The sequence below is a fragment of the Pseudorca crassidens genome, chromosome 4 (assembly GCF_039906515.1).
Source record: "Pseudorca crassidens isolate mPseCra1 chromosome 4, mPseCra1.hap1, whole genome shotgun sequence".
NCBI classification, from domain to species: Eukaryota; Metazoa; Chordata; class Mammalia; order Artiodactyla; family Delphinidae; genus Pseudorca; species Pseudorca crassidens.
Genome location: NC_090299.1, coordinates 73,891,222 through 73,917,096, shown reverse-complemented (window position 1 = coordinate 73,917,096; position 25,875 = coordinate 73,891,222). Strand labels below are relative to the sequence as shown.

The window sequence follows — 25,875 nt, the reverse complement described above, 5'->3', positions numbered from 1 at the left end:
AGTAACAAATGTTCAAGTACAGTTGGCGTCTTTAAAAAAAAACTCAGTCAATGGGAATCTTAAGGCAAAATATTAGGGAAACCGGACATTTTAAAGACCTTGTTATTAATATGAGTATTAGAGAGGGAGAAAAACCTTCAAATATAACTGGCTAAAATTTATTTAATTTTAAGATATGCCTAACACGGTATCTGACATACAGTAGACATTCAATATGCATTTGTTAAACGAATGATAACCTAAACGTGTCCAAATGTTTCAGATTGATGACAACCATTTTATTAATAGCGACTAAAACAAATAGAAAACCATTAGCAACCTGATCTCGGGTAAGCAGGCTCAAAGGAGGAAATCAGATGCATACAAAAAGAAATCTCTCAAAGGGACAGGCCTCTCTGTGGCAGAGGGAAGGGCTTCTTGGCTGACATCTGAGACCATTGATTTATGTTTTTAATATGGAAGGAAAAAAACTGGCAACTTTCCCCAATATTTTAAATAATCTGGTCTGAACAGTTGCCATAGTAGCTTTAAAAATCAAGGTAGTTACTCACTGAACCATTAATTTTTTTTCCCCCCCACAAAAGTCATTCAAAAGAAACAGCATGGAGTAATAACAAGTCTGAAGTTTTCTCTACGACTTTCTCAAAATAAATTTACAAAATGACATTTCTTTGTTACTCATAATGAATATACACATCTACCTATGGTGCAATGAAAGGGGTAAATACACATCATCTGTACACACTCCAGAGAGTTCCACCTCTGACAGACACACCAGCTGAGCCATCCCCAGGACAATTAACAGACTTTTCTAGAATATGTAAAAGAATGTATATGTATGTATAACTGAATCACTTTGCTGTACAGCAGAAATTAACACAACATTGTAAATCAACTCTACTTCAAGAAAATAATTTTTTTTAAAAAATGGACTCTTTTAAAGAAAAACCTTCAACTCTCCCACACAGAGAGAATGATACTTTGAGGCAAATGGAGAAAACAATCCACTCACCTGGCTGTTTTCCCTTATCCACATTGATTCCACAGAGCTAGACACGTCTTTTATCAAGCACATCACTGCAAATTCTTCCCCTTCCCTGAGAAGATAGCTGGCTTTGGACACAGACACAACAGGCACAGCTCTGATGGCTAGAATAAAACGAAACGTGGCCCTCAAATAACTGGCTGTAGTAGAGCATAACGTTTTAACTTACCATTTTTCCTCAGCTCACTTTGTGGTCTTTTAAATAAGATATAAAGTAGGGTACTAACCGATCTGTATTACTTGTATATTTGAAGACATCAGCAATGAAATTGTACATCCCTCAAGTAACTTCATTAACACCGAGTGAAAAAGATAGACTGTCTACTTTGAGATTATGATAATCCCGGGCAATGCTATTTTGAAATAGGTAGAAGCCCTGGCATAGTGAAGCTGCATTCATCTTTATTTGACTTGCTGGTTTCATGAGAATGTGACCAACAACTAATTATATTCTTTTAACCAAACAGGCATCTTTCCCACGCGCTATAAAAATAACGTCTTATTTCTTAAAATCACAGGTTTTAAATAATCAAACTTGCCTTAATTCCAAAGAGCATCCTTTTTCAAAAGCCTTAATAAAAACTACTCAATAGCTAAATGCCAACTGGTGTTGAGTTAGATGATCTCTGAAATACAAAAATCTGGGTATCTTCCAGCTATCAAAATATTCACATAATGCCACATTAAGAACAAGGTCCAAAGTCAGCTGGTACTTTCCTCCTCAGATTGTGAATAGTTTGAGAGGTATTAAAATTAAATAGCTGAGGAGGAATCAATTCATAGATCAATAGTAAATCAAGGAGTGAATTATCTGTATGCTAATCTTTTCAGTGTAACTAAGGCTTCCCAATGAGTTTCTCTTGGAAGGAACAGTTTGTGCAATTATGAAACTTTGGGATGTCCTGACGTCAGTAGGTTTAAAGACCGTCCCCAGGACCATCTGAATGCCCATCCCTGGCAGACACACCCAGCTGGAGGTGGTCATGGACCCAACACATGGGATGGAGGCTGTGAAATAAAGTATTCACAAGCAGCCAGCATTATTTTGAGGCTGGGCGAAACGATCCAAGAAGCTACCTGAGTGACATACTGAGTTGGACCAGTGAGAAGAGAGAAGTCTTCTTTTAGATCAAAGGATGCTCCGACTCCCAGAAGAAAGCAAACAAGGGCCCATACCTGCCCTCACTTTCAGGGTGAATTTCTTCGACAGCACGGACTTGCCCTTCTGGTTCGCCGAGCAGTGTAGACAGAGCCGATGATACTCGCGCTTCACATTTCTGATCGTGATGCCGGCCTTGGGGTCAGCGACAAACGTCAAGTCCTTGGGAAGAGGTTTCCCCTCGCACCCCGTGAGGGAGTAATTGGTCACCTCTGGGTCTGTCAGAGGACAGCGGACCAGCGTGTCGTTGCCTTCCTTCCCGTACAAGGGAAGCTCAACCAGGAAAAGCTTCTCAGGATCTACAGCATATCAACAATTAGTAGTTTGAATGGCTGGTCACAGACACTGAAAACATTTTATAAAAATCTAAAATATTGCCGCTCATAACAACAATCCCTAGTGGCCCAAATGGCTGCTGACTTTATTCTTTGCAAACAAGAGTAGAATTTATCCGAGTCATACTAATAAGGAAGAGTTAACACCTAGTGAACGCTTTCCATGTGTCAGGCACTAAGCCTGGACCATTACACACTTCTCACTCTCATTTAATCCTCAGTACACCCCTATATGACAGGCGCTATCATTATCACCATTTTATCGATAAACTATAGTCTCAAAAACAGTAACTCTCCTTAAGTGACACAGCCCAGAAATGGCAAGACAGAACTCAAAGCCAGGTCTGACCGATACCACAATCTGAACTCTTAAAGCTCTGGGAATATTTTATTGTAATAGTTACTTTTTTTCTACAGCAGGTAACACTCCAAAGAAACTGGGCCAAGAATAAGCCAGCCTGATGGTATCTAATAGGGTGGGAAAAAGTGGAATTATACCTTGTTCAGGACTTTCCCACCCACTGTCCAACCTGTAATTTGTTTTGATCTTATCTAATTGACACAACTTCTACTTTTGTGTGAGCCTTTATCACTTTTTTGAAAAGTGTCCAAATATACTTCCATGTTGTACCAGTTTCCGAATTAATCATATGTTTTTGGTTTTTTTTTTAATCTATTTAACAAGCAAGAAGACCTATTTAGTTCAGAAAGGTGAAATAATTTCCCTCTGGTGATACAATAACTTGCCTCATTTGTCCCCAAGTGTGCTTGACTTCAAAGTCAAATATGTACTCTACGCCTCCAAGACTAAGGGAGAAGCATGGGAAAGAGTCTATGAATTAAAAGAAGAATACAGGGCTTCCCTGGTGGCGCAGTGGTTGAGGGTCCGCCTGCCGATGCAGGGGACGCGGGTTCGTGCCCTGGTCCGGGAGGATCCCACGTGCCGTGGAGCGGCTGGGCCCGTGAGCCATGGCCGCTGGGCCTGCATGTCCGGAGCCTGTGCTCCGCAGGAGGAGAGGCGGCAGCAGTTGAGAGGCCCGCGTACCGCAAAAAGAAAAAAAAAAGAACATAGAGGTTTAGAGGCAGGCAAAATGACCACGATCTAGGAGTCATGTGAGGGTATTCAATGAGACGAAAGGGAAAAAAATAAGAAATGTTTAAAAAGGGGACTAACTCATGTTATCAGTACTCAAGATGTGCTAAGAAGAAAGGAATATGGGAACCCCATGGGTCAGCCTGAAGCCTGGATGATAATCAGTAGTAACAGTGCAGAGTACATCAATGTGGAGAATGAGCTGCAGGGGTCCAGATGTTTTTCCTTATATAGTGAGAGAATTACCAGCATCTCCATTGTTTGTAACAACACGGGTTTCACAAAGTTCCTAAGAACCACCAGCTGAACACCCTGAGCACAGGGACTTTCCACACAATTCTTTCTTCATTAAGATAAATTTCAATCAGCTTATAAGTAACAATAGAGTACAATTAAGACTGAAAATGAACAAAACTGAATCATCATACAATTGTCGTTCAGTGTTTTCATTCCTACAAAACCCTAACCCCTCTGCGGGGGCCTCTTTCCAGAGTTCCCAGTCTCCAGGATCCTCCAGTTTCTGAATAGAATCTAGAAAACCATCAGGAGGCCACACAGTATAAATAACACGTGGGCCCCACTCTATTCATATTCCTTGAAAGGTATGTATAAATAGAACTTCTAGAAATCAAATAAACCAATATGCAAACGGGGAGCTTATGAGTTTCAGAAATGCTACGGCAAATACTTGATCGTCCAAACCAGGATACTTGTGACTGAAAGGGGTACTCTTAATAATTATGCCAGGACACCAGGCATGGACTGGGAAAGCCTCTGGTCGACTAGGATCTCATATAAGCAAATACAAACCTCATTCTGTATACACAATATGCTGCCGCCTCTACTGTGTAAAGGTAATACAGGGTTGGGCCCACAGATTACACTTAAAATATTTTTTAATTGTCCTTTCCATCTGTAAACCGGGTGTTCCACAAAAATCAATGACATAATTGAATATACTTATCATAGAATTTTGACCAATTTTCAAAGAGTTTTCCAAAACAAATTATGCACCTCCCAGCCTTACTAAGTTATTCTGCAAACAAATTATCTCATAATGGCTGAAATATGGTTCGAGGCTATAGCTGGTTAATTTTCCATCTATTCTTTCTCAGTCACTTGAGTCATAGTTCCTATAGCAATGCCCCAATTTCCTTCACTGCTGTCTAAGACAAATTACTTAAGCATCCAAACATCTTAAATTGGTAATAATTAAGTATAGTCCTAAGTTATTGGGGATGACGTCCCCCATCAAGAAAATCTGTGAGCCCTGTGAGACTGATTTGGCTAATGCAGCAGTTTCCCTATTTAGTCAGCTGTCTACCCACCCTATTAATAAGCAGAATGATACTTCATTACCACCTGGAAATTACAGAGTACCTTCCTGAATGTCAAAGAACAGAACATGGTTGGCTCCACAATTATGGAACCAAACCCGGAGGCTAGCTGTGGCTTTTCAACGCGCGTCTTTCTTTGCAGCGACCCACCCAGTAAGAGTAAAAGGTAAACTAAGGAGAGGCAGCGTCAGTTTCACGGCAACCTTCTGTACAGAGAACATGAGAGTCAATTTTACTAACCCTTGACAGAACTAGAATTTGCACAATTTTGTCTCCCTGATAACAATTACATAAGAAAGACAGCGCAGGCGATCTTATCCAAGCATTGCCATGAGGAACTGTGACTCTAGGGGTGGCTCAGATCCACAATCTAGGATAAGTTTATTCGGTCCTCTTCCACAATACCATGCATGAGGTTGCAAGGACAACCCCAGGCCAGGTACAAACCCAGGACTAGAACTGAAACTATTTATCCTCCTATAATGTGGGTCTGTCTCTTAAGCTTTAAGTGCTTCAGTTTTTACATCAGCAGAAAGAGATTCCTCCCTTATCCCTGCCCCTAGCCCCCTAGGAAATTTCCTCCGGACAAGGATATTAAAAGCACAAACACAGATGAATCACTGCATTCATCACATGAGATGAGGTTCAGAAATCCAACCGTCACATTTTCCTTTTGTTTCTAAAAGGTCACAATTTTTTAAATGAATGAACTGACTTCTATTAAGAACCTAGGAAGGACAGGAGGTGCTTAGCCAACTGAGTTATTTTTCTGGAATTTACTCCCTAAAAGTGGGTCAATTCATTTGAAGCTTTGGTCTGTTTAGGCCTTTAGAGGCCTTTAGTTCCCTGAAATGTTTTTACTAAGTGGGAGTATCTGGAATCTCAAGGCATTAAAATGCCGCCTTCCCAAAGGGCCTAATTTATTCTCAGGGTTTACTCACATCACCAGGACAAATGGGCTAAACCATATTGTAATCTCATTAGGAAGAGTTACACAGCCTTGCAGACCTCCAGCTGGAGTTATACCCAAAGCTACTATGTATCAAAAGATGGGGGAAACTAACAATAAAAAATTTTGTCTTATGCTTCCTAGACCCAGCCAGTAATATTTTATCCATGACTCAGCCATGTGTATGTCATCCCTAATTAAGGACAGGATATAAAGTTTTCTAAGTATAGCATCAAAGAAAGCTGAGCATTTACCTCTAACAAACACATAAATGGAACCGCTCAAGCCGCCTTCATTGGTGCACGTGTAATTGCCTGTATTTGTGGCCTCTGCTTTCTTGGTGATCCATTCTGGGTGTGTTTTCTCTCTCAATTGACCCAGAGTCTCAAAAGTCCACTTGACAAATCCTGGGTCGGTGCATAACAGCCTAATCTCATCGCCAACACTGACAATTAACTCTGATTTTGCCGGATGGATGGATGGTGGAGACAGTTCCCCTGGACTCACAGATGGTTGAGAAGAGCCTGCCAAGAAAAATGAAAATCGTGTTGAATGTGATCTTTTTCTTAGGCGAAATAAGGATTTCTTCCAATATTGATTTCCATCTTCTGTGTACTCGACAATAAAAATAGGACAAAGCTGCCCGGCTATTTATGGGCAGAGAGTTCTTTTTAAAGTTTCTCAAGTTCATCTAGAAAATTAAGTTATTTTCTGCAACCCTCAATTAATCCTGAGGGTCACCCTTGGTATACAAGCCAAGACTTGCTGGATGCCATGGCCTTCGCTGGGTTAAACACAGAGCGGGGTCAAGTTTCCACTCTGCACGTGGGCCATTGCAATGATACTGACATGCTGACACCCAGTCCAGAAACAACAAAAACAAAATCTTACACTATTAAAAAAGAAACTACTGGGCTGTCACTCTTTAAGCAAAATGTACATGATCATGATTAACTTGGCTTTTTCTTAAAACTTTGTGAATTCAGTTATTTCTATGCAATTCTCCTTATATGGTGATGGTCATCAAAAAAGGACTATCTCGAAGTTTCAAATAATAAGTCATAAAGTGAAAATCTTATTTTAATGATCAGATCATGAGATTTCCTGGCCTATGTTGGTTTGCAGCCTGATCTACCTACCTAATGCCTAGAGAGGTTTCCTACATAGGAAACTAGTTTAAAGATATAGACTCTGAATATGAAACTTGAACCTTAGAAAATTCACAGCAGCCAATTCATTCATTCATTTGTGCACGCCTGCATCTGTAGCATGAAGGCAAGTATCTGTTCATCACCTGTGATCTACAAAAGCATTGTTAGGTGCTGGGAGAAAATCCCCATAAACGGACACACAGTCCTTACACTCCAGAGCTTAAAGTACACAGTGTTCAATGTCAGAATAATGAAACAAAGGTACAAGGTTTAGCTTTAGGCTAAAGAAAAAGAAGTGGGCTGGATTTTCACAATATCAGAAGAGGAGAAAGAAAAGACAGACAGGTACCAGAGATATATACCACGGAGACACTCATGCACAGTGAGATACCAGAGGTCAACTAGGTTCACGGAAACCAGTGAAAAGCTCTGGTCCTCAGGTAGGCAGGAGCCACAGAACCCAACAGCAAGGATTTGAGATGAAAAGAGGAAGATCTGAGACTGCCAGAGGAAGAGCACATTAGTGGCTAGAGTGCCACGAAAAATACAAAAGGCTGACTCACACATGACCTGCGTGAGATGGGCTGGGGCACCAGGATACCAGAGCCCCCTGGGGGGCTTTCAGCTACTTCTGCAGGATCATGGGGGGAACGGTTCATGTGTCTGGGATTCGTGCCCCCCGCACACATACAAGGTCAGCTGGAGAGGGTGTGGAGAAAAAGGAACCCTCTTGCACTGTTGGTGGGAATGTAAATGGATATAGCCACTATGCAGAACAGTGTGGAGGTTCCTTAAAAAACTACAAATAGAACTATCATACGACCCAGCAATCCCACTATTAGGAATATACACTGATAAAACCATAATTCAAAAAGAGTCATGTACCACAATGTTCATTGCAGCTCTATTTACAATAGCCAGGACACGGAAGCAACCTAAGTGTCCATCATCAGATGAATGGATAAAGAAGATGTGGCACATGTATACAATGGAATATTACTCAGCCATGAAAAGAAACGAAATTGAGTTATTTGTAGTGAGGTGGACGGACCTAGAGTCTGTCATACAGAGTGAAGTTAAGTCAGAAAGAGAAAAACAAATACTGTATGCTAACGCATATATATGGAATCAAAAAAAAAAAAGGTTCTGAAGAACCTAGGGGCAGGACAGGAATAAAGACGCAGACGTAGAGAATGGACTTGAGGACACGGGGAGGGGGAAGGGTAAGCTGGGATGAAGTGAGAGAGTGGCATGGACTTATATACACTACCAAATGTAAGATAAATAGCTAGTGGGAAGCAGCCGCATAGCACAGGGAGATCAGCTCGGTGCTCTGTGACCACCTACTGGGAGGGTGGGAGGGAGACACAAGAGGGAGGAGATATGGGGATATATGTACACGTTTAGCTGATTCACTTTGTTATACAGCAGAAACTAACACAACGTTGTAAAGCAATTATACTCCAATGAAGATGTTAAAAAAAAAAAATGTTACTGAGCACCAACAGTATGAGACGTGCTATGGACGAGACTCTGTGCCCTCTAGACTGAGCATCTAAATGGAGGAGCCAGAATGTGGGAATGAAGCGGTTAGGATTATTTTTAAAGTCATACAGTGCATTAAATAATGAAAATGGGCACAGCGGTAAATAGAGATGCTATTATTTCAATTACTTATCCCCTTTAAAAAAGGAATACTTCCGGGAATTCCCTGGCATTCCAGTGGTTAAGACTTGGTGCTTTCCCTGCTGTGGGCCTGGGTTCAATCGCTGGTCGGGGAACTAAGATCCCACAAGCCACGTGGCACGGACAAAAAAAAAAAAAAAAAAAAAAAAAAAAAGGAGTACTTCCTAGTCCATATGAGCGACGTTGACAGTAAACTGAATCCAAAAATTCTCAAGAATTTATATTGCAATATATTTCAATCAATTCAATCTTCTCATGAGTGGGTCTTAAGGGCATATGCAGATACTACAACCTGGTTGAATAAATACTGTTGACTTCCGGAGACCTGCCACCCCAACGTAGGCAAGGCTTAGCTGTGTGACCTAAGGCAGGCCACTAGAGCTTTCTGTGCCCAAGTTTCCACATCTGGAAAATGATGATAGAAATACCCTAATTTCACAGAGTCCTAATGCAAATCAAATGCGATAAATACACGCAAGGAGCTTAACACAGCACTGCGGTTTGTAATAAATGCTAGTTATTACAGTGAAGCAATAAAGCATCCTAGGTAAGAGCTTGACTCAATTTTTGAGGTTTCTAAATTGTTTTTGAATTTATTTTATTGAAGTATAGTTGATTTACAATGTTGTGTTAATTTCTGCTATAAGCAAAGTGATTCAGGTATCCACATATATATTCTTTCTCATATCCTTTTCCATTATGGTTTATCACAGGGTGTTGAAATTAGTTTCCTGTGCTATATGGTAAGACCTTGTTGTTTATCCATCCTATATATGATAGGTTGCATCTGCTAATCCCAAACTCCCACTCCATCCCTTCCCCTTGGCAATCACAAGTCTGTTCTCTATGTCTGTGAGTCTGTTTCTGTTTCGTAGATGAGTTCATTTGTGTCATTCTTTAGATTCCACATATAAGTGATATCATATGGTATTTATCTTTCTCGTTCTGACTTACTTCAGTTAGTATGATAATCTCTAGAGATAAGACTGTACAGATTTGCATCCTGGCTCTCTCTACCACTTACTAAGTGGGTGATCCTTAGGCAAGTTACCAATCATCTCTGCCTCGGTTTCCTCATCTTGAAAGTAGGGATAGTAACAGCACCTGTTCATAAAACTGTTATGTAAAGCACTCAGAATTGTGCCCAGGCACATAGAAAACACATAATAAATACGAGACAATTATTCTAAAAACAGAATCTCTTATCTTCCCTCCAATCAGTCCTGACTTACTTCCTATGGATGTGAATGGGTCCATCATTTCCCAAACAGATTTCTGCCTACTTCGCCCTCCTTGGCAGTAAAATCATAGCAATCTTTCCCCAGAGCCTCTGCCCCACATCCTTGTATGCCTTTCCACTCCTGCTGTCCCACCCCAGACTAGCCACTTACAATGTCATGGAGAGAACACCCTCTCCTGAAAGATCTCCATGCCTCCAGCCTCCACTCACCCCACCCCCAAATCATCCAACCTCATAACCCTGAGACCCATCAGCCTAAAACACCACTTTTTCAACAACCCCACTCCCAGCCTCAAAACCCCTAACAGAGGCAGCAGCAGCTAACACTGACATCATGTGCGGCTTACAAAGCATTTTCACGGGATTAATTTCTAGCTGTTTCCTCTGGACCCAACCTGCCTCTCCAATCAGACAGACCCTTAGGCTAAGGATGCTGCAAACACTCTTCAGTCCTTGCTATGCCCATCTCTCTGCCCACGTCCCCAGGACACAGCTACTCCATCAATTCACCTCTTTGTCATATGGAGAGCCCAGTCTTCATGGCTGTTGTTCCCTAACCACTCCAGGTCGTGATCACCTGTCCCCACTAAATCCCTCTAACGTGTTCAGCCCCATCACCCATTTGGCTTCTACTGCTGTACCACAGTGGTCTACATCTATATCTTACCTTCTCTACCTACTGCAAGGTCTTAGGGCCCTCAGGGTAAGGATCCTAATTTGTACTTTTTCCCCTAGCATAGTCATAAAAAAGATTCCCTTCAATCCCTGAACATATAAAAGATTGGAGGAAGGACAGGTTCCAAAACACCCAGCTCCTGTAACAGATGTTAACAGTCTTCCGACCTATCCCCAAAAGAGCACAACTGTCTATTCTGCTGCTCCACTAAGAAAAGGGAGTGGCTTAATTCATCCATTAAAACTACTATGGAGGGGCTTCCCTGGTGGCGCAGTGGTCGAGAGTCCGCCTGCCGATGCAGGGGACGCGGGTTCGTGCCCCGGTCCGGGAGGATCCCACGTGCCGCGGAGCGGCTGGGCCTGTGAGCCATGGCCACTGAACCTGCGCGTCCGGAGCCTGTGCTCCGCAACGGGAGAGGCCACGGCAGTGAGAGGCCCCGGCAGTGAGAGGCCCACGTACCGCAAAAAAACAAAAGAAAACAACAACAAAAAAAAAACTACTATGGATACCTCCAAATTTGATATCATTAGTTTGCACTTTACTTCTAGAGTTAGTTTTAAAAAATAAATTTTTTAAATAATCCCCACCAGAAACATTCAGGGTTTTATTTTCAAAATAAATGATAAGTTCAACCCTCAAACTCATACTATAAAATGAAAATAGAGTTTATATCAGAATGGGACTGTGGATATCATTCTCTTGTCTCCAAATAATGCTCTCACAAGAAAAAAAAAAAACTAGAGATTCCTGTTAAAAGATATATATGTGTGTGTATGTATATAAACAAACACACAGACATATATACACACATACTTTTATTATATTTAAAAATCAGGGCTTCCCTGGTGGCGCAGTGGTTGAGAGTCCGCCTGCCGATGCAGGGGACACGGGTTCGTGCCCCAGTCCGGAAGGATCCCACATGCCGCGGAGCGGCTGGGCCCGTGAGCCATGGCCGCTGAGCCGCCTGCGCGTCCGGAGCCTGTGCCCCGCGACGGTAGAGGCCACAGCAGTGAGAGGCCCGTGTACCACAGGAAAAAAAAAAAAAAAAAAAATCAATACCAATAATTTATTCCAACTGGCCTCTGAAATTGCTCTGGAATCACACATTTTGAAATATATCTGGTACATAGCAAGTTCTCAACAAACGTTTGTCGAATTGGGTTTTATCTGTATCAGGACCCTTTGCATTTGAACATATACTTCCCTAATTATGTTTGGCTAATAAAAATATCAAGAGTTGCTTTCTGTTTCCTGAACACATGTTAATTAATGAGCCCCCCCAAAAATGACAGATGGCAAAACCCACCATTCTGGGGACCAAGTACTATAATGAATGATGGCTCTGGGCTAGGAACTCCAGGACCTATTCAGCAAATACTTATCCCAGGTACCTTGCTAAGTGCTGGACCTAGGAAACAGTCCTTGTTCTCAAGAAGCACAAATGAGGGAGGAAAAGGGCACTTAGGAACAGTCAACAATGCAAGATTTTAACAATAGTTCACGATAAATACCAACATACCCTCTGTAACCTCCTTCTAGTATAAAATTCAACCATACCCCAAAGAATTGAAATCAGGATGCAAACAGATACTTGCACACCAACGTTCATAGCTGCATTATTCACAAGAGCCAGAAGGTGGAAAAACCCAGTTGTCCATCAACAGATGAGTGGGTAAACAAAATGTGGTATATACATAAAACAAAATATTATTCAGCCATAAAAAGGAACGAAATTCTGACATATGCTACAACATGGATGAACTCTGAAAACATTATGCTAAGTGAAATAAGCCAGACACAAAAGGATAAATATTGTATGATTCCACTTATATGAGGTATCAAGAATAGGCAAATTCATAGAGACAGAAAGTAGGATAGAGGCTACCAAGGGCTAGGGAGGAATGGAGGGTTATTGTTTAATGGGTTTCTGTTAGGGATGATTAAAAAAAAAAAGTCCTGGAAATGGATATGGTGATGGTTGTGAATGTACTTTAATGGCACTGAATTAGACCCTTTTAAATGGTACGCTTTATATTATGTATGTTTTACCACAATTTTTTTAAAAACTAAAGTTTTTAAAAAATCAGTAATTCTTCAAGGCCCGGGGGAAGCCTCAAATTTTCTCAGCTACCTGGGCTCTTTCTTATCTGACCACTCTGACCTCTAGTAGTAGCCTCTGTGGGCCCCCCAAGTTTATCTTAAATCACAGCGTTAAAAAATTAATCACTGTTATTATTTTTATTTGTTCCACACAGCTGTGTTGGAGGGCTTGAACACCAGCTCTCTTTCTTCCCAGTTCTCTACTACCTTATACAGAGTAGCCATTCACAGCAGAAGCCTCTTTTATTAGTGCTCTGGGCTGAATAAGCTAGAAATTTTAAACCACACTGACTACTGCCCAAGAGACTTGAACGCTCAGGGCTACTAGAGTTCTTCTCCTGTACATCTGTGCTTTTCTCCTCACACCATCTGAGTCCTTTGGTTTTATTCTCAAACCTGTTTATGGAAGTTGGACTTGATTTTATATTATATATAAGTACATGTTATGAAATCGATGAAATGAGTGTGTGTGAGTGTGTGTGTATGTGTGTGTGTGTTTGGGGAAGGCTGTTGATTCTCTGATAACTAAGCAACACTCTATAAGGTGGCTCAACTGAAAAAACCCTACAGGTACTTCAAGTTAAACCTGGGTGAAACATGAGAAGACTGGGGGAGGGTCTCCACTTCACAAACACGGGGGGGGGGGGGGGTGGATTCTGCATTCTGACTCTCTCACAGGCACTACGTTTAAAGAAACTGAAATTAGAAACTGCAGGCCTTATATTGTGGGTGTGGTGTACGGGGAAGACAGCAGCTCAGACTGCCTGAGAACTCCCATCAGTCAACCCAAACTCAAAGTCAACCAAAACTCAAAGAAAAAGTTCTGTTTCTCCATCAAAAAGAACAGAGCCATGATCTTTCTTTTCTTAAGTGAAATAAACCATTCAAGGTAGACCTGTATTTTTTGTGATCTGTGGCTTAAAAGACTCGAGTCCAGAGTGGGCTTCCACAGTACAAGCTTCTTAATGACCTGTGTAAGTCGGGGCGACTGGCTTGAGCACAGGGTGCTCCCCAATCACCTTCGGTAGTGGTTGGACCATGTCAACTGTTAATCATTCTGGAGTCTCAACTCTCCTCCTAAGGTCTTTATACCCTTCACAAATGTCTAAAGCTGCAAAGACTGAATTTATAGCTGGGGTTAAAAGTAAGGAAGTCATTTCAAAACCTTCTCCTCTTTGGACACAAATGTAAGGAGCCAGGCAAAATAATGGCAGGGAAGAAACCCCACATAGACAGGCCTATTCTAGTTTTGGGGAAGTAGAGCTGTGAATAAGGCAAAGCTCAAAGCTCCATTGTAGTTCAGCTCCTCTCTGGTTCACATACTGTTCAACCACAGTTCATAATAAAAGGGCTAATGATTTTGTATATCCTACTGTTTCTGACACACTTTTATATTCCCATAGGAGTAAACTGGATAAAAATCAAGATGGAAGGATCGTAGTAATTGCCCACAACACCCATGGGGCTTTAAAAACAAGTAGATGATACTGGAAATAGAATAAAGCTGGGGTGGGAAGTATGAGCTCAGTGAAAACGACACAAGTCCTTAAAAATGCTCTTGCCCAGCGACAGGGAGAGTGTGAATCCACTCTGGATCCCCACGCAAATTGGAGGAAGCCACGCCATGGAGGATCCAGCATGGCCCCCATTCCACTGTGGTGAGGCCACGCCCCCAGAACCATTAAGAAATCTTTCATGTCAACGTGCAGCTATTGCATAATTATTACCATGGTAGTGAACGAGATGCTGATGGGGAACTCAGCCGTGTGTAGGAGACGAATCTAATACAAATGAAACAAAAATACTGAGAGGTCACAAACAGGTCCCAAGACTCAAAGGAAGCAGCTATCATTCTGCCCAAAAGGACCATGAAAAGCTCCAGGGGGAGGGGCCATGGGAGCTGAGCCAGGAAGTCTTTGTCTGTGTGTTTGCATGTGCCCGTGTTTGTATGTGTATTCGAGGAAAAGCTCATCCTATGAGGACCCCATCCCACCCACCCCAACCCCCCAAACTGTGAGCTCTCAGAATCCAAAGCAAGGTCTGTAGCCATCACTAGCCTCAAAGCCTCAGAGGGCATCAGGAATACAGCATGTGCTCACTAAGTGCACAGCGAAGGAATGACTACATATAGGAAATGCAGAGGTGCAGGATTTAAGAAGATAATCTGAGACATCATCTTACAGAGCAGTGCTTTCCTCATCTAGGGTGTTTGCTAACAGTCTTCTTTTTTTTTTTTTGCGGTACGCGGGCCTCTCACTGTTGTGGCCTCTCCCGTTGTGGAGCACAGGCTCTGGACGCGCAGGCTCAGCGGCCATGGCTCACGGGCCCAGCCGCTCCACGGCATGTGGGATCTTCCCGGACTGGGACACAAACCTGTGTCCTCTGCATCGGCAGGTGGACTCTCAACCACTGCGCCACCAGGGAAGCCCACTAACAGTCTTCTTGAAGGTCAATTTCACTCAGTGACAAATAACAGTAAACATCCTTTTATATTATAATATGTAGCATAAAATAGAAAGAAAAAAATCAAACACATTTTTTTCAGGGGGAAAACATGAGCTTTCAAAAGAAATTGAACTGCTTCACGACTTCATACTCACAAACACACCACCCAAATCCCGACCATCTCCAACCTTTAAATGTACCTCCACGGACAAGTTTGAGAACAGTCCTAAATGGATCACTTGAATTCCAATTCACAATTGAACACTGTCCAAAGGATTTTCTGGGTAACAGAAAAGTTCAGATATATCTTTAATCTTATAACATAGAGATTTAAAGTACTCAACTGAGAAGAACTCACAGCTAAAATCTACTCAGGTTTGGACATGAGATAAACAATAGGTAATTGACACAGTCTCCTCACCATCCTTTAAGTCTCTCACTGTAATACCCCTAAGTTCGGGGCCTGAAAAAACCAATTCCTTGGTACAATGCAAATTTGTATTTATCTTTTAAAAATAAAATTTCTCTCTGCATGCCAGGCCTTGGTACTACATTAGGTCCAGGATATTTAGTGATTATACAAAATCTGTTTCCATATTCGAGACAGCTTAAGGTTGCAAGCAATGGCAATAGACCATTATAAAATGATCAGCCATTTGAAAGTCAGTTTAAAATCACAAAATATCAATAACAAAGACATCCCGCAGCACAGTCTTTTTTTAAAAAAGCAGCTCCTTGAGCATATTTCAATGTTGGTGTAAAGATTATGAACTAATTGACAGAAGGGAACCGAAGGACAGAGAAAGAAAAACTGGAGCATTAGTCATTAGTGGCAAAGAGAGAGGGCTCAGTAACAAAGCCAGCACTTCAGAAACGTGTCTTCATGGATGCAATGGTAATTGAGCTCCTACCGTTTGGCCTGGGTGGGGCCTGGGTCCTGGGAGGACCAGGAATACAGAGCAGGGCATGACAGCCCAGTGGGGAAGCTGAACTCACACACACAGTGACCATACAATGAAGCAAGTGCAGACATAAAGGGCAACGGGGGGCTTCCCTGGTGGCGCAGTGGTTGAGAGTCCGCCTGCTGACGCAGGGGACGCGGGTTCGTGCCCCGGTCCGGGAAGATCCCACATGCCGCGGAGCGGCTGGGCCCGTGAGCCATGGCCGCTGAGCCTGCGCGTCCGGAGCCTGTGCTCCGCAACAGGAGAGGCCACAGTGGTGAGAGGCCCGCGTACCACAAAGAAAGAAAGAAACAAACAAACAAAAAAAGGGCAACGAAGCGTGTGGGCAAGAAAAGGGGTCAAGGAACTTCCCTGGTGGTGCAGTGGTTAAGAATCCCCCCGCCAATGCAGGGGACATGGGTTGGAGCCCTGATCCGAGAAGATCCCACATGCCACGGAGCAACTAAGCCCGTGCGCCAGAAGTACTGAGCTTGCGCTCTAGAGCCCACGAGCCACAACTACTTAGCCCTTGTGCCACAACTACTGAAGCCCACGTGCCTAGAGCCCGTGCTCTGCAACAAGAGAAACCACCGCAATGAGCAGCCCGCGCACCGCAACAAAGAGTAGCCCCCGCTCACCTCAATTAGAGAAAGCCTATGTGCGGCAACGAAGACCCAATGCAGCCAAAAATAAATAAATTTTAAAAAAAAAGAGGTGTCAGAAAGGATTCCTAGAGCTCAGATTAAAAAAATGTGTGTGACCTGGCCAGACTGCAGGCGCAGATGGTCTATCGAGTGGGGGAACCACAGGAGCAAATGTCACAGAACCAGCAAGACGCATGCTTAGAAGTCAGGTGTCACTCAAAATCCCTGCAGCATCAAGGTGTGAGGCCAGAGACCCAGTAGGGTCTTCGTCATGGTAAGGAGGTGAGCCTGCCCAGATGGGGAGCTACTGGTGTGTGTCTTGGGGGGACCCCTCTGGGAGCAGTGAAGGATAGTACTGACAGAACAGGACTAGAGACACGGACAGCTAGGAGACTAGGTCCAGACAGGAGCTGATGAGAACGTAAGCCAGAGGTATGGGACGGACAGGAGAGGTGGGTGTTTACTGGGTGAGTACAGGGCCTCGGCATGGGCGGATCTAGGCAGTAACGAAGCAAGAGGAAGGAAAGAAGACACCCCTGTTTTGGGCTTACACCTATGAGAAGATGGGGTGCCCACAGACTGGAGGGGGAAAAAACTGATTTAGACGCATTTGGATCAGCAGGTGGCAGCTGGAAGGTTCTGCAAATTGATGGGCGCGGGCGCAGCAGGGGAGGTCAGGGCCACAGACATATTCACCAGCACACAGGGGGTGGTATCCCGGGGTGCCCATAAAATCATCCAGGGAGGGAGCGGAGAGTGCAAAGAACAGAGGGGCCGAGAGGGAAATGCCAAGGCCCAAGGCGGCTACGGTAGGGTAGAGACGGTGATGACTCGACTGGTAAGAGAGAACCAGGAAATTCCAGGCTAGAGGGTGCGGAGGGACTTCTAGAAGGATGCTAGAATCTTGGAGGACATGGCAGCAGGCGGGGGAACAGAAATGGACAGAGAACCAGCCCTAAAGTCTTCAGCACAAAGGATTGGTCACTGGCAGTAGGGAGGAGGGATGGAGAGTCGTGGAAGTTACATCACTCATTTGCAACCCTGGCTGCACACCAGAACCCAATCCTGCCAGAATCTCTGACAGTACTGCAGGCCTGGGGTGTGGGACAAGAGGAGCCTTGACTGCACGTCAAGGAGAGGAGAGGGAGGAAGGGAGGGAGGAGGAGGAAGGAGGACTCCTTAAGTCAGTGAGCAGAAAGGCAATGGCTGATGGGGAAATGGAAGACATGCAAGCTGCCAGAGGTCTCGCATGAAAAGCTGGGCGGGGATGAGTATCCAAGGGGGCAGGCAGCCAGGGAGAACAGCAAAGGAAGGAAGGAAGGAATGGGATTTAGGGACACAGAGGACTGACTAGCAGAGAAGACCACGACACAGACTGGCTGGAGAGGCCTAGGCGGCTACTGCCTGACCTCAAGGGTTGATGAATGTGGCCATGAGGTGACTGAGGCGGGGTAAAAACACTATTTTTAAGCCCCTCTTTCTTTTTTTTTTTTTGCGGTACGTGGCCTCTCCCGTTGCGGAGCATAGGCTCTCAGCGGCCATGGCTCACGGGCCCGGCTGCTCCGCGGCAATGTGGGATCTTCCCGGACCGGGGCACGAACCCGTGTCCCCTGCATCGGCAGGCGGACTCTCAACCACTGCGCCACCAGGGAAGCCCGCCCCTCTTTCTTTGAACACGCTCTTTTCAGAGAAACATCTGTGGCACAAAGGAGCCGGGCTACCACATGTGGGTCCCACATTCTCATGGACGTCCGAGCAAGCGTGATTCACCAGGCTCCCTGGTGCTAGAAAGGGATGCCCCAGTGCAAACAGGGGTGCCCTTCTCTGGAGAGGCAGGGTTGGGCCACATCACCCCAACTCCCACCCCACACTGGCTCACCTTTCTGCAGGCTTTCAGCTGGGGTGGGTTCACCTGTGGTTTGGGCCCTTCCGGCCTCTGCTCCTGAGAGCGGTTTCCTCCTGGGGGCCGAGTCAGCTCCTCTATTTTCTGCCTTAACCACATGGACAAACCCGGCACTAATAAATCACCTGTGTTGATCACACCTTTCCTGTAACGTGTATTTTCTGCTTTTCTGGCTGTTACTGTGATCCCTGGGCCAATCACGCAGGCCTCGTTCTCTGCTATTAAAGCACATCCCCACGCAGATCCCCCAACGATGCCCAACCGGGAGCTTCCTTGTACTTGAACCCCCAACTCCTTCTTTTCCATCAATTCTCCATTCACAAGCATGCCATCTGGGGGCAAGAGAAGCTACCCTCAGGCTGCTTTTGCTGTTTGAAAAGCACACCCAAGATCAAGGAGATGCTAGATGCTCTGCATTCTTCTGACGAAACTTACTAAGAGGACTCAGCAGCAAGGATTCAGGCTTCCAATAAATGCCTTCTAAAGGTACGACATCTGTCAAAGCTTTTCTCAGGTTGGAGGCACAAGCAAAATTACTGTTTGGTGTCTGCTAAGATATTTAATATTTGTACGTTTTACATGAAATGTGTAACTCTGTACTTTTGCTCTGAAGCAGTTAGTGAAGGAAAAATGTAATGGTGGGGACATAGAGAAATTCTGGATTCTAAATTGGGGGCAAGTCCCTTAGGTTCGAGGCGTCTGCTTCCTCTGCTGAAAAACGAAAAAGAGGCCATCAAAAGCCCTAAGATTCTAGGATCTGTAATCAAATAGTTAGGCCATAATAGGGTCAAAATAAAGAAACCCTTTATTTAAAAAAAAAAAACAAAGCTGGCTGGACATAAAAAGTACTCAACTATTTATGGCAATAATGAATAGCAGTGATTCTCTTATGATATAAATAATATAACTAATCACCTGCTTTGTTTTTAAACTACTGTTTGAACACAGAATTAAATAAGGGCCTAAACATGGAACTTGATTCCTGGCTCTTACATCTTATGAAGTGAACAGTAAGTGTGGAGATGCATGTATCACCCGTTCGACAATGAAAGGAGGATCCTTCTCAGCTTACGATATTGCAAAACTTCTTCTAGACATGCATACATCCCCAGCAGCAAAGGCTTACATAGGGCTACTTAATATATTTCCTACTCAGTCACCCTAAGAAAAATACAACCCGATGTTTGAGGGAGCAGGACGTCCCCTTTTTTTTTCGTGGTACGCGGGCCTCTCACTGTTGTGGCCTCTCCCGTCGCGGAGCACAGGCTCTGGACGCGCAGGCTCGGCGGCAATGGCTCACGGGCCCAGCCACTCCGCGGCATGTGGGATCCTCCCGGACCGGGGCACAAACCCATGTCCCCTGCATCGGAAGGCGGACTCTCAACCACGGCGCCACCAGGGAAGCCCCAGGACTTCCCCTTTTGATCTCAAAGATACGCATGGCCATTATGAAGTGGGTCTTTGGGGAGTCAGGTGAGGTCTGGATTTGACAAACATAATGTAAGAGGATCCATCCCTGCGGCAGAAACGAGGAATGTCCTAATTTCCAGTGGGTTTTTCCTGATAGCCCAGTGCAGCTTCTGTTGTAAATACGGAGATTTCCACGTTTTGAATTCTGTAAAGCACTTAATGAAATAAACAGCAGGTAAGAAGCAGAAGGACTGAAATCCAATAAACAACAGAACAAGACCCTTACCATCTGTGAAGCTGGGGTGGGGAAGCTCCTGACTGCTTTCAACATTAACTTCCTTGACTTGAAGAACAATAAACAGCCAAGTGAAAGGGAACACGGCAAGAAGGGCGTGGAAGGTCGGCCTCGCTAGTCAAAGGCCAGCTTCACCCCAGACCTACCAAGTACCAAGGAAAACAGACGCGTGCGCGTCTCACCTCCAAGCAGACCTGGCTGCACGCTCTACAGAGGGCAACAGCTAGACCCTTGAAAGGACCTGCAGAAGGACCTGTCAGGCGTAAACTGCCTTCATGTTAGCGCTGTCCTGGACATGTGTGGTGGAGTGTGGGCCTGTAATCACTATGCCATTTCCTCCAACCAAGAAATTGACAACTCCTCAACATGCCAATTCCCAGGCTCAGGAGGGGAAATGAGTTTGTGTCAGCAGCAAATGAAAACTTTAAGAAATAAAAATATGCGACACCCACAAGCTCTGGTTCTAATTCTATAGCATTTCATTCTAATGACATCAAATGTAACACCAATAAGCAAGAGATTGGTCAATATTTTTACACTCACGAACATAAATATATGCCAACTGGGGCATTTAAAAAACATTTTTTGGTGGTAAAATATACATAACATAAAATCATGTTAAACATTTTTAATTATACAAATTTTGAGTGGCAATAAATACATTCACAATGTAGTGCAACCATCACTACTATCTATCCCCAGAGCTTTTTCATCATCCCAAAGTGAAACTCTGTACCTATTCAAGAATAACTCCCCATTCCACCATCACCTCCTCACCTCAGCCCCTGGTGACCACAATTCTACTTTCTGTCTCAATAATCCGACCGCTCTAGGGACCACGTGTAAGTGGGACCATACAATACTTACCCTTTTGTGTCTCGCTTATTAAACTCAGCCTAACGTCTCCAAAGTTCATCTGTGTTGTTAGCATGGGTCAGAATTTCCTTTTTTAAGGCGGAACAGTATTCCACGGTATGTAAATATCATATTTTAGTTTATCCATTTATCCTGATATTTGAGGTGTTTTCCTGAGGCGGTTTTTAAACTCTGTCTTCAAATGTGACCTACATTTTTGAAAGGCCTCTCTGCTTTTCTAGTTCTGAAAGATGCCTGGAATAATACTTGGCTTAAATAGATATTTAAGCTAATTTTCACCATAATGGGTAAATCAATACATTTTACTAGTGATTATATACTAAATTCTGCTTTTAATACAACTGTCAGTTAAGGGAAATTGTACTTTCCCCTCCATCCCATACATGGAGCAGAGAGAATGTTTTTTCCTTCTGTTCCACTTTCAAAATGTTGTTTTATAGCCACTGGGCTGGTTTAAAACAAAGGAAGTAAAAACAAAAGTATTAATTAAAAACAAACAAACAAACAAAAAAAGCAATTTTATCTGAAGCAGCTGACAGAGAAAAGGTTACCAGAATTGGTAACTGTCTTGAAAAGAGAGGTGAATTAGCAGGGGCCAAACAGTTTAGCTGCAGCCCTGGATAACAAGCTGCGGCAAGTCCCTGGTCTCCCACTTTTTCACGAAACAGGGAGCCCCCTGTTGTTTGCCTGTGTTACCCTGCCATAGAAGAGGTTCTGTTTGTTAGGTGCTGGAGAGAGCCAATTTCCAGAAAGGGAGTTGGATGGGTTTTAGCCTCTGAATTAAATTTAAAGGACTGGGACTAGGGCTGAGGGCAAAAGTGAGCTGAGTGTCCCTCTTTGGAGCCAGGCCCCAGCCTAGAGGCCAGGGGGAAGACCACACAGGTGGGGGGCAGAAGAAGGAACTCAGCCTGGGGGGCCTCAGTGTTCTCATCAAACCTAAGGCTGAGGCCCAGATGGGTTTTCAGGGGAGCATGTTAGCAACTTACTCTTAATTGGGTCAGAAACGCCAATATGTATATACATGGACAAAGTAAATGTGGGGAAATGTTAATTGCAGAGTCTAAGTGAAGGGTATCCTGAAGTTCTTTGTAGTCATCTTGCAACTTTTGTAGCTTTATTCAGCAATATTTTAAAGTCTAGAAGCAAGCTCAGAGACTGGAGATTGATGGTGCTTTTCTGAGCTTGGATGAGCACGGGAGGCAACAGGAATATAATGGAAAAGGTGTACGTTTTGCAGATTCCAAGCTGAGTGTTGTGAAACTTTGGGGAAGTTACCTGACCTCTCCAAGCCTCAGAGTTTTGTTTTGGTTTTTTTGTTTTTTGGGGGTTTTTTGCGGTACGCGGGCCTCTCACTGTTGTGGCCCCTCCCGTTGTGGAGCACAGGCTCCGGACACGCAGGCTCAGCGGCCATGGCTCACTGGGCCCAGCCGCTCCGCGGCATGTGGGATCTTCCCAGACCGGGGCACGAACCCGCGTCCCCTGCATCGGCAGGCGGACTCTCAACCACTGCACCACCAGGGAAGCCCAAGCCTCAGAGTTTTGACATCTATAAATTGGGGGTGAGATACATCAGGATTCATACATTATCTCCAAATCCTATACCTACCTTATGTCCAATAAATGGTTGCAAGTGAGAAATAGTGTTTATGATGTTTGTTCCAAAACTTACTGTGTTTATTATGTTTCACTAAATCTAACAGAGTTTACACTGGGTATAAGAGAGTATGCTGAGGGGCTTCCCTGGTGGCACAGTGGTTAAGAATCTGCCTGCCGATGCAGGGGACATGGGTTCCAGCCCCGCTCCGGGAAGATCCCACATGCCACGGAGCAACTAAGCCCATGCACCACAACTACTGAGCCTGTGCTCTGGAGCCCACGAGCCACACTACTGAGCCCATGAGCCACAACTACTGAAGCCCGCGCGCCTAGAGCCCGTGCTCCGCAACAAGAGAAGCCACCGCAATGAGAAACCAGCGCACCGCAGCGAGGAGCAGCCTCCGCCCGCCACAACTAGAGAAAGCCAGCGTGCAGCAACGAAGACCCAATGCGGCCAAATACATTAAAAAAAAAAAAAAAATGGAAGAGAGTATGCTGAGCCCCAAATGTAAAACAAAAACAATTAATTGGCAAATAGCAGATTATCAGTTCCTCTATCAAAAGCAAGGTTCCCGCAAGCCACTCTAGATCTTAAATCTCCATCTTTAAAAAGAATTTGAGCCCTTGCTCTCAGTACGTGTATTTTTATAAATTACACCCATGGGTGCCATTGCCAGCCCTTCCATGAATTATCAATGTAAGGCTTACTTAGTTTCTGACTGGAGGTAAAATGCCCCCCACCTTGAAGCTGTCGCCTCTGGGAGTAACTCCCATGCTGTCACCTTCTAGAAGAGGAACGAAAACCCCTGGCTTTACCCAGGTCAGGACAAATTGACCAAAATGAGGCAAAGGAGCGCATCTCTGTTCTTCCACCAACTAGATCTGAAAGTGGGTGGGGAGAAAGAAGCTGCCCCAAGATCATCTTCTAGGAGCAGAGCGGGCAGCTCTTCCAGGAAGCCCTGAGGGGACTGGGGACAACTGTCATTTCCCTGGAAACTTCGCAGGTGCCACCTTTACCACTCGGGCTGCTGGCTTCCGGCCTGGGTATTATGAACATCTCCAAGGTCAGAGGATTTCCCTCCTTTCCCATATCCCTGGAAGCATAATACTCAAGAACTTCTCCTGGGGGGTCCACAGGCCAGATCCCAAATTAGAACCATAATCATAAGATTCTGCTGCCACTGTGCAAGGGACTCACTTTTCTAGCAGGAGGATTAGATGATGGTGACAAATACGCTCTCGTTAGGTGACGCCTCCATCCAAATTGCATACATTCACCAGCCCGCATGTCCTAGGGATAAAAATGGGACTCCCCCCCCCCCCCGCATTCATGCATTCAACTAAAAATGTTTCTTGAATGCTTGCCATGGGCTGGGCCCTTGGGCAGCAGGGAAACAAGGCAGGGTCTCTCGTGGAACGTATATGAATTTATATTTAGCTCCACCGGTGAGCTGTAAACCAATAATTATACAATTATATAATTACAATGTGCAGAGTGTGGAGAAGGGCACTGTACACAAGGGGCGCTGACCTGACCTACCCTGGGGGGGTCAGAAAGGACTGCAAAGGAAACATGCGAGCTGGGGTCTGAGGTGCACTAAGAGACCAGGGAGAAACACAGTGCCCCTGGCAGTGGGCAGAGGGGCAGGGTGGCTCCCGCAGCTCCAAGGAACAAGGACATCTTTAAGGAGTGAAGAAAGCACGGACAGCGAAGGATGAGGCAGGGAATCTGCAAAATGGAGATCCAGAGGAGACACTGGAGGCGTGGGATGGGATCTACAAGGACAGACTTTATTCCAGGAACACTGGGAAGTCTCTGAAAGGTTTTAGTCAGAGAGGGACACGATCACATCTATTCCTTTAAAATATCACCAAGAGGGGCCTTCCCATCACCCCTCCCCCTGGTACACGCGTGTTTTCTGAAGGCCCCTTGCAGCCTCTGCGAGGCACTGTCCCACAGTACTGCAATTGTCTGCTTTCCTGTCTGGACCAACTGAAACTCCTATCTATCTTTTTAGTGCCACAGAAAGAGAACTGAGAATTGCACCCTCGCCTGACATTCAAGAGGTCACACGAACTTTAATATTTTTTTAACGATCACTGCCCAACGCTGTGACACAACCCAATCATTTTTGCATTGAAGACTGGAGGTTCTCAAACTTTAGTCTGTACCAGGATCACCTGGACAGCTTGGTAAAAGGGACCGCTGGGCCCGCCCCCTGGTCTGGAGGGGAAGGGAGAGTTTGCATTCGGGTCCAGGACCCCACGTAGAGGACCAGTTATCCCCTCCCCCACAAGGCAGGCAGCTATCAGGAGAAACCCGTGGCATTAATGCAGCAAAAAAAAATTTTTTTTTACCAGAATCTGTATCTTGGAATTCAAAGCAAACCTGCAAAACAGATTTTCTTGAGTGAGCAAATCTGCCTGGCTTTTACACCTAGAAATCGGCCTCACACTGGGTCCCCCTGACAAGCTTTGGCAGCCAGTCGGGCACAGATTTCTCGAATCCCCAAGCTTGAGAAGTGGGAAATGTTGCAGAATTCACCAGTCACAGCTACAGGACTCTGGAATAGTGACACTGGGTGGCAAATACAACTTCTGTAGCACATCAGACCTCAATCTGGTGCGTGACATCCGAGGGCCCTGAGCCCATGTCCACAGCCCATGCTAACCCAGTGACGGCCTCTGGGCTCTCATCTGCCGTGGGTGAGAACCAGAGAAAAGAGCACAGGCTTCTCCTTGGACTGTATGTGGTCCTGCACCAGCCGTATCAAATGCCACGCATTTCTTGGTGAGTAGTCAGATACTATTCACCAATTTTCTAAATTGCTGATCAGATAATTGCTGCAATCGTAAATTCTGCAGCCATTCTACATTTGAATACACAAAATAAAAAATAATTAGACCAAAACAATCACATTGGTCTAAAAGCACACTAATGGACAAAATTCGTTTATTCAAATTTGTTGCGACATTCATCAAAACACTTGGCTG

General features: G+C 44.5%; 1 protein-coding gene across 1 annotated transcript in view; it reads right to left on the bottom strand.

The window, feature by feature from the left end:
* KIT (KIT proto-oncogene, receptor tyrosine kinase) overlaps positions 1-25,875 on the bottom strand; it is an 85,703-nt gene that overhangs the window by 42,090 nt on the left and 17,738 nt on the right. Inside the window, exons 2-4 of the mRNA XM_067736026.1 lie at positions 6,173-6,442; positions 2,222-2,503; positions 1,013-1,149 (exon numbers count right to left, since the gene is read on the bottom strand). Of these exons, the coding sequence (XP_067592127.1) occupies positions 1,013-1,149; positions 2,222-2,503; positions 6,173-6,442 (689 nt within the window). The remainder of the gene's footprint in view (positions 1-1,012; positions 1,150-2,221; positions 2,504-6,172; positions 6,443-25,875) is intronic.